Here is a 14,235-nt window from a genome sequence, read left to right on the forward strand (position 1 = left end):
ATAACTATAATTTAACTAATACAATATATTTCTTTCCGTTTAAATATTATTATAAAAGGTATTAAAAAAATTCTTATTAATTATATTTAAAATCAAATGATTAATTATTATTTTGATAATTATTTATTATCTTTACGCTGCTTTTTTATATTTTATATATTAATTTATTCAAATAAAAAGATTATTAATTAATTTATATTGTTACATATTATTATATATATTATTATATTTATGGTCTAATTTGTTTTATATTATTTAGTTTTTTAAATATTTTAAATATGAAATAAATTATTTATGATATATTATAAATAAAAACAAATCGTATGTATGTATTTTATTTATAAAATACGAATATTTAACTTAATTTAATTATACACTTAAAAATTCATTTAAAATTTAAATATTTATATTTGAAGAATTAATAAAAACACTGTTATTTTGTTTAGTTTCCTTGCACTTTCGCAAGCAGCACTGAATAATAGTAATTAATAACATAGTTTAAAATGAAATAAAAAAAATGCTGATGGGAGTTCCGTTCGTTCCTTCGTTCGCAAGCAGCACTGTACACTTCCTTCGTTCCTTAGCTTTTTGATTTCTTTTTCTCTCAACCACAACCGCGTCGCTTCTCCTTCTAGGGTTTCGCAGCCATGGGAGCTCCGCAATAACTGCCTCCTCAAAATTCGTCATCCTTTCGTTACTGTCGCCGAGGTTCTTGCATTTTTATCCTCTTCTTACTTTCAACTTTCTCCTTCCTTTGCTTTTTTCTCTTTCTCTTTCTCTCTCACTCAAACACACACACACACATACTTATTCCTTACACGCACAAACACATTCTCTCTGTTTTAGGAGTTTTATCCTTTGCTTAATTTGAACGATTTCGGGCGTTTAGTTGCTTGTGCGTGATGATGTTTGCTTGATTTTTTGACTTTTATTGATTTTTTTAACGGTTGACTTGTTTTTAGCTGTGATTGTTGATTATTTTTTCGGTTATGAAATGCAATGTACCTTTTATGGTATTTATATGCATTTACGTGTTGTTTTAAAGATGTATTTAAGATTTAGTGTGTGTGTTTTTGTCGGTTTTTCTTCCAAGTGCATTTTAACTTAATGAATACCTGAATTCTTATACATATCGCTCAATCCATAGAAGATTTTGCTCCTTACGATTGTATTGTTGCTATTAGTAGCTGTAAGGGCAAAAGAGGATATACATCCTGCTCAACTGTGAGTGTTTTTTTTTCATTGCTTAGTGTTATCTTGTGAATGTGTTTTAATTATTTCTCTGTCCCGTGTTGTATAAAGGATGTTAGAAGGTTTTAATTTGTTTTTCTAATAGGCATTTTTTATTTTGTTTTGAATATTCGTTTATTTATAAAGTAAAAGTGAATGAAAATGACTTCCAACTAGTTTTGCTATCGTTGTTGGATAAGGGAGAGTATTTAGCTTTTTTTCGTTGCTTCTTTTCTAAATGTAACCAAGATTTCGCTTCACCCTCCTCAGATAATGATAGAAAAATTAGAGCGAACAACACAGTTATTCCAGTTTGCTGATAAGTACAAGGGGTCCTACAACAATGCCTTGAAACCCTTTGTGTTCCCCTTTTACTACTCTTACTCTGGTTATAAGGTAAGCTTTCAACTTTTAAGGGATATTCAGTTTAGCAAGAGGAGACATACTTATTACTCAAAATTTGTTGGTTAATAATATGATAGGATGAGCTGTTGTGGGGTGCTGCCTGGCTGCACAAGGCTACCAAGAATCCAATGTACCTAAACTACATTAAAGTTAATGGCCAAATCCTTGGAGCTGCAGAGTTTGACAACACCTTTGGGTGGGATAACAAGCATGCTGGAGCAAGAATACTTGTTTCCAAGGTTTCTATCCTTCACTGTACTGCAAACAAAACTATAAACATAATGTTTTCTAATTTACAGTTTTTGTTTTCCTGGTTCAAAGGGTACAGTCCCTCCATGACTACAAGGGCCATGCGGACAATTTCGTTTGTTCCCTAATTCCTGGGACCTCTTTCTCTTCCACCCAGTATACCCCAGGTGAAGTTCATTTGAGTACCATTAAGCCTTAGAAACCTTATTACTACCACACTTATGTACGTGTATGTATGTTATGTCCAGTGATAGTGTGTTCAACTTCTGAAGAATTTGAAACCAACTTCTGAAGAGAAAAAGATACGCGTCGAGAGCGTTCAAGTTGCTCAAAACCCTTCCTTATAGGATCAAGGACATGTACATCCACAGTCCTAACTTAGGTATTATTATTTAATCTTTCAATTTTTAGGATGAATTTCTCAATAAACATTCATACAAAATTTAAGAACATGATCAATTAGGTTTTTTTAGCAGACTTAGTTGAAAGTTGAATGTGATTTTTCATAGGCTTGTTTTTAATTTGTATATATGCAATCTGAATTCTATTGATTTGTTTGTGTAGGATTTTTTCTTTGACAAAATCTATGGAATGCACGGGTTGAAGACTCTTCACTTTTTTCAGTTCATCATTACCCAAGCACAAGTGATAAATATTAGTTATTTCATATTAATATTAGTATAATGTATTTATACTGAAAACTGGCAAGAAAAGTTAATTATTTCTTCTTCATGGAATCAGAATTCAATACTCAGTGTGAGTTGTTTACAATTGTTTATTTAATATAAGTGTATTTATAACGTCATTATTTCTTATATTTCTTCTTCCTATTACTCAATCACCATTTTGCACAAAACCATCGACATCCCCAACTTTGGCTTTATTGAGCGAACATATATTTTGATAGAGAAGAGAAATAAATTAATGCATACGGTAAATAGTTCATTGGAAGGATTAAGCCTTCATAAATTGTTATAAACAAGTTTAAAAGAACTTTTTAGCTACAACCACTTGCTAGGGATGAACCAAAGATTTGTTACAACCACTTCTTTAGGGATTAGCTAGAAATTTGCTACAAATATTTTGCTAGGGATTAGCGAGGGATTTGCTACAACCACTTTGTTAGGGATTAGTTAGGGATTTGCTACAAATAATTTGCTAAGGATTAACTAGAGATTTGCTACAATTAATTTGCTAGAGATTGGTTAGAGATTTGTTACAAACATTTTGCTAGAAATTAGCTAGGGATTAGCTACAATTAGTTTGCTAAGGATTGGCTAGGGATTTGTTACAAACATTTTGCTAGGGATTAATGAGGGATTTGCTACAACCGTTTTGCTAGGGATTAGCTAGAGATTTGCTACAAATAGTTTGCTAGGGATTAGCTAGAGATTTGCTACAAATAGTTTGCTACGGATTAGTTAGGGATTTGCTACAAATAGTTTGCTACGGATTAGCTAGGGATTTGCTACAAACCGTTTGTTAAGGATTAGCTAGGGATTTGCTACAAACCGTTTGCTAGGGATTAGCTAGAGATTTGCTTCAAGTAGTTTGCTAGGGATTAACTAAGGATTAGCTAGGGATTAGCTAGGGAGTAGTTTCGTCGCTAATTAGCTACCTATAATTTAGCTAAGGTTTAGTGTCCTCACTGTTTCCTCGCTAATCCTTCGCTAAATCGTTTTGCGAGGGATCTACGAGGGATTAGCTAGGGATTGTTCCCTCGCAAATCTAGAAATTTGTTGTAGTGGTTTATGTTTTTGGACTTTGGGTTTTATTTTAGAAATTAGTTATGTTCTATGTTTTTGGGCTTTGAGCTTTCTTTTATAAATTAGTTTATGTTTTGGCTTGGGCCTTCTTGTAGGGTTATTAGGTTTTTTTAAACTCATGTGCCTATATATAGAGAGGATTATCTTGTTCTTGCCTTAGGCCTCCAGTTCTTATAAAAGATTAACATCTTTGTGGCGAATCTTCACTTGACTTATCAATCTGCTAGATTGTAGCGTCCTCCATCTCTGTCTTATTATGTGTTCTTCTCTGATTTATTCGTGTCGTGCCTCTTAAGGATTCAAATTCAAAAAACAATTATACTCTTTTCTGGATAGGATCATACCAAATAGCTCATTTCAATCCCAATCTAGTTGCTATATTAACAGATTGACTTTGTTGCTAAGGTATGCACATTTCTATTCCTTCGTCACAAAAATTTGACTTGCCACCCCATGCTGATCCTGGAATCGATTTCTATAACTTTGAGTGTTGTTGCTTGAAATCATTTATGGCAAACTACCATGTTTTGCAGAACATGGCGACATTACATACTACGTAAGTTTGAAAGAAAAACTTGATGTCATCTGTGAGGTGATCAAACAATAGAACATATAGATTCAAAAGTACAAAAAATTTCTCGTATGTGAAGAACCCCTTTGTTGATATTGCTGATAAGACTTCTAAGGCATGACATTGTAGCTTTTTCTCATTGCTCTAAATTTTTTCCTGCAGAAATATAATTAAGGTTGATTGCAATTAGTACAAAAAAGCCCTGTCAACATTACAAAAAGGACATATTCTACTAATTATTCTTTCTTTAAAACGATAATATCCAAACAAAAACATCAAGGGTGATCTCAAAACATAATAAAATAGGCACAAAATCTCACTTAAAAGAAATAACTTCACTAGACAAGACTCACATACTTAAGGACCTTATAACACAAGGTAATTATGCTTCCATAATCTCATAACCTATATGAGACCAACACATTAATCACATAGTATACATAGTCGACCATGACCTTAAGGATATCATATGCTTCCACAAACATGCCCGCTCGTGGTCCAACTCTATGAACCTCCCTGCTCGTAGTCCAACACGTGTGAAAACCACCTGTTATGAACCTCCTCGCTCATAATAGCCTTATGTGTGAGCACAGAACATACGAACCTCCTTACTCGTATCCTCACACAAGAGTACATCCAATACGAACCTCTCTATCTGTATCACATGTTTCCAACTCCATTACGAACCTCCTTGCTCATAATCTATGCAAGCATATCCTAGACCAAGAGTCATCACCATGAAGCATGCAAAACTCAACACAAACACGCACTGGCGCAGCCTAAGCGCCGCCAGACAAAGTTACAATGCAGATCGCTTGGCAATCCCAATACTCCGGCAGACACCATATGCCCTAGGGCCTCCCTGGTCCTCCTTATCGCCTGGCGGTTTCCCTTCTGTTGCCAAGCGCTATACTAGTAAAAAGAAATTAAATGTTTTTGCACCCCCAAAACAGGTTCTAATGATCCTAACACTAGAGACACACAGTTCTAGAATCCATAATATATATATATATATATATATATATGTCAAATTATTTTGTCGTTGTCCTAAAAAAACCACTCTACCAATGCTCCTCACAATTTCTTTTTGCTGTTACTGTAACCCATGATAATAAAATGTTCCCACTATTAAAAAAAATTGAATGCTATTATTTCATCTAATAAAAGAAAACGACTATTTATATACTTTTATATATATATATATATATATATATATATATATATATATATATATATATATATATATATATATACACGAAATCATTCCTTATGACTGGAACGCATGAAAACATCATTTTAACATCACCAATTAGAGTTACTGCCATTAAAAAAAATTAATCCTAAATAATAATTTCAACCATTCATTTAGGTTAAATAACATTACCACTATAATAAGACTAGAATCATAATCCATATATAAAATAGTCCAACCCATGACCATCATATACTTTTGATTATTCCCATCGTGTTGCTTATAAGATAAAAACAAATTGTCACCAATGTAACTCTTATATTTCATACTATGTAAAAAAATCATTTATCATATTTAATATGTAACCCACATATTATAACTTTTTTTAATTATATCTTTGGTCCCCATTTTCGTAACAAAATATCGATTTGGTCCCTCTATTTGTTTTTATCTCAATTTGGTCCCTATTTTGGAAAATTCGATGCAATCAAGTCATTTCCATTAGTGGTGCAATAACAACGTTAACGGGTGTACCACGCGTCAGTTCCTGAATTTTTTGATTTTTTTTTAATTTTTTATTTCTTATTTTTTTTAAAAAAAATTAAAAAATGTGCCACGTGTCATGCTGACTTCATGCCACGAGGCAAAGATAATGTGATGTGGTAGTGATAGTGCCACATGTCACTATTATGCTAGGTGTCATTTCCGCATTCTCAATTTGCTCCCTGTATTTTATTTTTTGTCTCAATTTAGTCTCAAATTTTATAAAAATGAAGATATTTTGTCCCTCTCCAAATTGAAACCAAATTTAGTTTCTATATAAATGTACACAAATATTTCTGTCAAAATTGATATTTCAAGTAAATATTTTTAACAAAATTAAGTTTATTTAAATTTATATTTTACATTAAAATTTATTTAAAATTGTTTTAAACTTGGTAATAGAAAATAATGCTAATAGAAAAAAAATTCATAAATTGTATTGATATTTTATTACATTATACTTTAATATTATTTTTTTATTTGAATTTATATTTGAAATAATTGTATATTTTTAAAACATGTAAAATTCAGTAATTTCTATATAAATGTTTGAGTTGGTGTAAAAATAACGATTATAACAATTTTAAAAATAATTTTAACTAGTTCATGTAACAATCGAAAACAAATAAATTTAAAATTTGATAACAATTTTAAGTAAAGTTGAATATGAAACACAAATTTAAATAAACTTAGTTATGTTAAAAATATATAATAAAAATATCAATTTGAATAAAAATATCAAATTTAATAAAAATATTTGTATAACATTTATATAAAAATTAAATTTTGTTTCAATTTGGAGAAGGACAAAATTGGACAATTTTTACAAAAATTGAGACAAAAATTAAAATACAGGAACCAAATTGAGAATGAAGAAATGACACCTGGTATAATACTAACATGTGGCATTGTCCTGCCATATCACTCTATCACTGCCACGTAGTACGATGTCAGCTTGACACGTCACAAATTTGTATTTAAAAAAAAGAAGATTTTCAAAAAATTCAGGAACTAACACGTGGCACCCCTTTAACATTGTTACTGTATTACTAATGGAAAAGACTTGATTGCATCAAGTTTCCCAAAACAGGAACCAAATTGAGATAAGAAAAAAATAGAGGGACCAAATCAATATTTTGCTACGAAAATGGGACCAAGACATAATTAAACCATTTTTTACACTAACTCGTACCAACATTTTAATTAAATATTATATAAATCATCATCAACTATAAGCTATATAATATTATAATACTATTATAAAGCCAACAACATACCCATCAATTCTAACAAAATCTTGAACTACCATTTCATATAATCACAACAAAACCAAAATAACCTAATGCCACCTTTAATTCACGATTATGAAAACACATCCACAAATGCCAAATTAGTTAGACTAAAAGTCTTACACCGTCGATTACTTGTGCTGATAAAACAAAATATCATGTTGAAATCTTTCAACCCCTTCAAACCTTCCACTACCTTTATAAGATAAATAACTCCTATAAGCAAATAAAAAAAATATGTACATGTGTAACACCAATACACAAATGTGTCACCTCAATCTAACTTTGCCATTGACAACACAACCAAACAATTTCCTTTCATAAGAAAATGTAATGAAACCCCAACCCCACCAATATCTTCTGCTAAAAAAAATACCAAGGCACCATGCTAAAAACCAACTTCTACCTTACCAAATACAACACAAAATTATACAACTTCATATTATTAGTTAAACTCAACAAACACGAGAACCACTCAAAATAATTTCACAACAACATACCCATGTATATATATTATATATCGATAACAAGGAAATAGAGACGCAATCAAAGAAACATCAACCCACATTTGGTAAAATATTTTTAGCTTTGTCTCACTTGAACTCGCACATAAAATAAAATCACCATCGATCAAAACATAAGTTTTACCCAAAATATCTCCAAACAAGAAAGAATTTACATAAAAAGTTAACTCCCCTTACCTGAATTTTTTATCCCATCCTTAGATTATCATATCCCTCTGATTATCAAGCATATTATAAGATCTCATCTCACGCCTATGTATACATGCAAAAGAAAACAAATAATTAAAATATCACACAAATGGCATACACAAGATTCGAACCAAAGACCTCTCCACACCACCCAACACGCTCAAGCACTTAAGCTACCATTGAACCTTTGTTATGACTTGACAATTAATTCTAATAGGCACTTCCAATCCACAATTATTGCTAATTAAATATTTATTATTTATTAAAATTTCTGGAGTCTTACACACACCCTGCAATCATCTTCCATTCATTAGTTTTTTGGTCATAAAATAACATTCGCGAATTCGGTGACATTTATTTGTATTTTATGTTATTAATTTTTTTTTAAGTTAAGAAATGTTACCCTCCCAAAATTTGTTGACATATTTCCCTCCCAAATATTCATGAAACTCCCTCTCCATGCTCCAAATATTTACAAAAAACATTAACACACAGTACTCGACACAGACTCACCATTCACAAATCATTATACTTGCCTTGTCCCTTGCTCAACCACTAGATTTACCATAGACCACCGAGCATTAGGCCATTTCACAAACCGGATTAGGCTCTTTCACGAACTAGAACTAGGTGTAAGACTTGAGGAATTTAAATAATTAAATAAATAATTATTTAATAAAGGTAATAAAGGGAGCCTTTATAGCATTAAATTCTAACTTTCATGATGTGGAAAAGTACTAGCTCAAGTGGTTGAAAGTACTTAAGTGTGTTGAGAGGACTTGAGTTCGAGCCTTAGGTGTGATAATTGTGTTATTGTTTTGATTTTATTATTTTTATGATATGTTTTAGCATGAAAAGAGATTTTAAATATCTAGATTTATAAAGATTAACATGAAACATGAATTGGTTGTGTATTGGCTTAATAATTGCTTGATAGTGAGTGAGTTCGAACCTTGATCTATGCAAAATAACTATTTTTTTTTTTACTAAAATTATTTTTGGCATGGATGAGAAAGGTTAGCAACCCTAGTCGCCTTGAGAAGCAAATGGAGAGGCTAGAGAACCACTTAGTAATGGAAATTGAAGATCCATGAAGACATTTTTAATTAGATTTTCGTTTTTTAATTAAAAGTGATTAAATTGGGTTAGTAAGTTAGGGAAGAGAGTAATTAGGAGAGTGAAACACTGCTGAATTTCGTGTGCCCTAGGGGAGGAGTATTTGAAGCATCCATTGATGTGTGAGAGAGAGCGAAAAGAGCAAAATTTTGTGTGATCAAGAGAAGACCTTGTGGATCAAAAAGCTAGCTAAAGTTTTGGCAATTGGAGCACGAATACCAGGTTAGGGGAGTTCCTATTTGATGTTTTAATTTTAATTGTATGTACTCGTGATGTGCCTAAGGATTTGGAAATGCATTTACCATTTCATTCGAGTTTCGTTCGGGTTTCTGGAATTTTCCAGAAATCGCCTGGCGGTCATGCGTTTCTCGCTAGGCGACACAAGCTCTAGACCTAGTTTTCTAGGTCTTCTTCATGAACCGCCTGCCAGCGGAAGATGATCCGCTTGGGGACGCGAACGGGGGTGCCCAGTACTTAGTTGCCTTTGATTTTTGTGGTATTCGTGATGTTGCAATGATGTTCTTTATGTGTGAGTGTGAATTTTGATGGGTATAATTAACTGCATGTAATATTGTTATGTTGAATGAATGAATCTTGATATAATTTAAGGGTTAGGGTTCACTATGGGTTTTGGAGATGAACAAGCACAATTTTCTTATTCTTAATATTATAATCTTATGAAATTGATCTCCAATTGAACACGCATGAACTTAAAAAGGCGATTTAACACTCAAAAATATGATAAAACAAATGACTGATTTGATATGAGCGAATTAACGTTCGGGTAGGTGCAGAACAAATCTGGAAATTTCAGAATTGGCATGTACCGCCTAGCGGTACAAGAACTACCGCCAGGCGACTCACCATAGCAGTGAGCATTGTGTGTTAAATTTGAGTTGCGTGATCTTAGTGAGATGTTTGGGATATTTTGTTTGAAACAGTGGCTAAAGTAAGATAGGGTGTGGAAATGAAACATGTGCATGGAAGTGGGGATAAAATGTGTATGAAATGAGGGATAATTATTAATAGGTATAATTAAATGCTAGTGGGGATAAAATGTGTATGAAATGAGGGTTGATGTGCTTGTGATGTTGCCCGAGGTCTATATTGTTGATTCTTATGATATGTAAATGGTGATGTTGGTTTCAGGTAAAACATGATATGTTCTATTTGGGCTAAAATTGGTAAAATATTTGTCAAGTGGAATAAAAAAGGGTAATAAGGTTTGGGGTTATTTTGACAGTGGTACAATAACATGATTTGGGTGAGTATGGAATGTAAGTGCAAGTTGTGTATGTGTTAGCAATGCTCACATCATTATATTCTTGGACAAATAAATGGTGTAATGAATTCATAATGCATGTGAATGTGCGGACTGTATATCAGTCGCTATATTAGGATTGAATAAGCATTTTGGGAGATGATTGTTTTATTGTACAATGATGGGTTCATTGGAACTAGTCTCAAATTGTCAAAAACCAGTAGCATTGCGCTACTAGTATGGCGCTTGGCGACACGAGACGGGCGTCGGGTGATAGATAACCAAAACAGTGGTAGGAGCCACTGGATTCGCGTGGCGCTTGGCAGTAGGGTAAGATCTGCCAGGCGGAGTTCACTGACAAACATACTAGAAAGGCGTGTCGCTTGGCGACACGAAGAGACCGCCAAGGGGTTTGGAACCAAGTTCCGCCTAGCGACGCGAGAGGTGCGTCAAGCGATTTTGGGTGCAGAGTTGGATCGCGAGGAGGATTTCTAGACAACTTTGGATGGAGGTCATGATGCGATGCTTTGCTAGGGGCCCAGTTACGAGTGTAACTTGTATTGGGGTAACACGTGGCCACTCGAGGTTATAGCCTGGTGGTTTTGGAAGTCCAGTGGAGTGTGCAAGATCGTGGCTCGTACGGCGGGGTTCCAAAAGATTTCCATCTTTAGCGAAACTGATTGAGTTTGGTAGTCTTGGGACAAATACGGACTACACGTGGACTATTAGGTGGTGGCCTGTAGTCGGAGGGGCGAGTATACACTCGTGCAGAAATGATCGATTAGTGTACTCATCAAAGGGTGTAGAATCGAGAGATGTCCAACAGAAGGTTTGGAAGTAGAGGATTTAGGTTTGGGGTACTAACACGGGTTATAGTTAGGAAATTTTTTATTATTTCATGTTGTAATTATTTTTATTGTATCTGAGCTCACCCTATCTGTGTGTGTGGCGATGATCATGTAATTTGTTACATGGGAGCAGAGGTTGATGCAGGTGAGCAGGTGGACGCTTAGAGTTGGAGTGGGGCCAACCATGAGAGTTTTATAATTCTTTTATTCATGGATTTTATGAATTATTTTGTAACAGATACCATAAACCATTTATATTTGTGATAATAAAACGGTAAATGGATTTTTTTTAATTTGGCACGTTGAAACATATTTAAGTTTTCCCGCGTTTTGGGAAAGTACTTAATAATAAATGCGGTTTATTATTATAATTCTTTCTTTTTATTTTAAATAAGTAATTTTCGGCTAGGACGTTACACTAGGCCCATTCACAAACCAACTTAGTCAACACCTTCACGAACGAGCTTCAAACTACTTCACGACCAGAACCAAGCCCCTTCATAAACCAAACTAGACTCCTCCATGAACCAAACCAACATGTGCAAACCCAAATCTAGGGGAGGCATAAACCCTTTGCAAAAAATTAATTGTTTAAGGAAATGGATGCAATGTGTATTTCTCTGATTTATCTGGGGTTTTATAATAGGTATAGGGTTTTATGTTTTGGGGTTTTCTTGGATGGGTTTTATTCATATTTGATTTTATTTTATTCTGGTTACCAGATTCGTTTTCTTACAGGTGTACTTTTAAAGAGGTAAATCGTTTCAGTTTTTTTTCTCACAACTATGTATCTTGGTAGTGTTTTAACTTGTGGTGGTCATAGTCGTGGTTTTATCAACGGAAATTGTGGACAAATGTGGCTACAATTAATATAGTGTACCAAATTGCACAAGTAGTACAGTAGTGATATCGTTGTCGTTAGGCGATCAAATTACCATTACTTTAGCAACTTCAGTATTGCCAGTTAGTAGTGAACAAAATAGTTAGGGTTAAGATAACCCTGAGTCGTCTCACAACGAATACGGAATTGATCTCAAATATTTGATTCTTAAAAATGCAATTAAAACTACCAATTATAAAAATAGGGGGTTTTGATATGCAAAGAAAATGACACGGAAGATTGTAAACACAGTAATAGTAAATAGGTCAATTCCACTGCTTTTTCTAAATAAGATTCTTCATTGGTTATCTAGAGATTATTGTTAAATTAATTATTGTTGTTGATTTACAAATAAATCAATGTAAAGACTCAATTCATTTGTTGGCATCCTCACTTTTAATCAAAGTACAGTCTCAATTAAAAGTGAGAATTGTTAGATTGTCCATAGTAAATTTAATCAAAGTACAGTCTCAATTAATTTTACTATGCCTAATCATGTCTATTCCTTTGTTTCTTTACCAAATAGAAAACTTAATTAATCAAAGTAAAGTCTTGACTAATTTTAGTTAAAGTAATTACCTCTAATCAAATTAAAGTCTCAATTATTGGCAAAAACTTATTTAATCAAATGAAAGTTTCTAAACAAAATCAAAGTAAAGTCTCAATTTAATTTAAAAACCTTTTAACTCATATGATTAGCATGCATGTAGATTTAAAATCATTATTTTCTATTCAATTAAGAAGCAAAGGACATAGATAAACAAAAACCATAACAATGATCAAAATAACAAAACATATAAATTCATCTAACCTCAGAATCCAGTTAAGAAATTACAGTGGAATCAACCCTAAAAGCTTAGCCCTCCATGGCTTTGATGGAATACATGATGATATGAAGGAAAGAAAATAAAAGAAAGAATGAGAGATGTGGTGGAGACGGTATCTGCCAAAAACCAGAGAGTTCTAAGTGTCTAAGCTGTAAGTTGTAAATTGTCAGTCCTCTCTTCCTTCTGCTCCCTTAAGTCTCTTTATATAGGCTTCCACTGGACTTTGGGCTTTATCTGTCAGTTGCTAAAATCTTTTATTTTTATTTAATTAATTAACAACTTAATTCCTGTCCAATTTCCAATTCTGCCCCTCTCATTTAACCATATTTGCAGTTTTGACCAGAATTGACTGCTGACTTTGACCAGTTGACCAAAGTTGACCTGTTGACCAGAGTTGACCAGTTTGACTGTCCTATCAGATGCTGACACGTGGCAGTGCAGATTCTCTCTCCAGAATTAGGGTTTTTGCAGATGCAATGGAGATGGAGATGGCAATGACGGCTGACGACGCGGCTGCTGCCGCTTTCCGGCGAGGTGGTCGGACGTGACTTGTGCGTCTCCAGCAATGGTGTTTTTGCGGTGGTGATGGCACGCAAGATGGTGGTGTTCGATGCTGGTGTTCGCTGCTGCAGCGGTTGCGACAAAGCTCGCGGTGGTTGCTGATTCCGACGTGGTGGTGCGCGGAACAAGCTTCGCGGAGGCGTGGTGGTCTTGCGGATCTGCTGTGAAGATAGAAAACGATGGTGGCGCTGCCATAGAGTGCGCGAGGTGCAGAGATGGTGGAGGTTGGATGCTTGACGGAGCTGCGCAGGTCGCGCTGGCGGTGTGCTCGCGGTGGTTGCAGGTCTGCGCGGCGCGACGTGAAGGTGATCGCGACGGATGGTAGCTGCCATGGCTGACGCGCTGTGGAGATGCTTCGCGGAGGTTGTTGCTGTTCGTGGTGGCCGGAAGAGGTGCTGCGATGGTGCGTGAAGGTGGCCGGCGAGGAGATGGCGGCGGCGGCTGCCATGGTGGGTGGAAGGGAAATTAGGGTTAGGGTTTCATGTGTGAGATGGAGGAGATGATGACGTGGCAAGATCTGAGTGGTCAATTTGGTGAGTGGAGGATTATGACACGTGGCGGCTTATGGTTGGCTAATTTTATCCATGCATTGTCCTCAATGTATTCAATATGTATAAAATGCAAAGAAAAAGTATGAAGTGTACTTACCTCCTCAAGGTGGAAGGTATGAGGGAGAAGTCAAGTTCATCCCATCCATCGTCTTATTCAGCATATCTTGATTTTCATTGAATATCCGAAGACGATGCCCATTAACTTTAAAAGTTCTTGCTGAAGATTCTTCCTT

General features: G+C 34.3%; 1 protein-coding gene across 1 annotated transcript; it reads left to right on the forward strand.

Annotated features, from left to right (window-relative positions):
• Window positions 1–524: 524 nt before the first annotated feature.
• On the forward strand, window positions 525–2,662 carry LOC114167371 (endoglucanase 17-like). The gene is made up of 5 exons (XM_028052443.1): window positions 525–708; window positions 1,501–1,626; window positions 1,713–1,874; window positions 1,957–2,266; window positions 2,449–2,662. The coding sequence occupies exons 2-4, from the start codon at window positions 1,504–1,506 to the stop codon at window positions 1,972–1,974; spliced, it is 303 nt and encodes a 100-aa protein (XP_027908244.1). The 5' UTR covers window positions 525–708; window positions 1,501–1,503; the 3' UTR covers window positions 1,975–2,266; window positions 2,449–2,662.
• The last annotated feature ends 11,573 nt before the right edge of the window (window positions 2,663–14,235 follow it).

Source organism: Vigna unguiculata, chromosome 10 (assembly GCF_004118075.2).
Source record: "Vigna unguiculata cultivar IT97K-499-35 chromosome 10, ASM411807v1, whole genome shotgun sequence".
Lineage (NCBI taxonomy): Eukaryota > Viridiplantae > Streptophyta > Magnoliopsida > Fabales > Fabaceae > Vigna > Vigna unguiculata.

What these genes read in the sequence shown, in the direction of transcription:
- LOC114167371 (XM_028052443.1), top strand. Translation starts at nt 1,504, where the DNA reads ATGATAGAAAAATTAGAGCGAACAACACAGTTATTCCAGTTTGCTGAT. An exon ending in ACTCTTACTCTGGTTATAAG is followed by an intron (nt 1,627 to 1,712) that starts GTAAGCTTTCAA and finishes ATAATATGATAG; the next exon opens with GATGAGCTGTTGTGGGGTGC.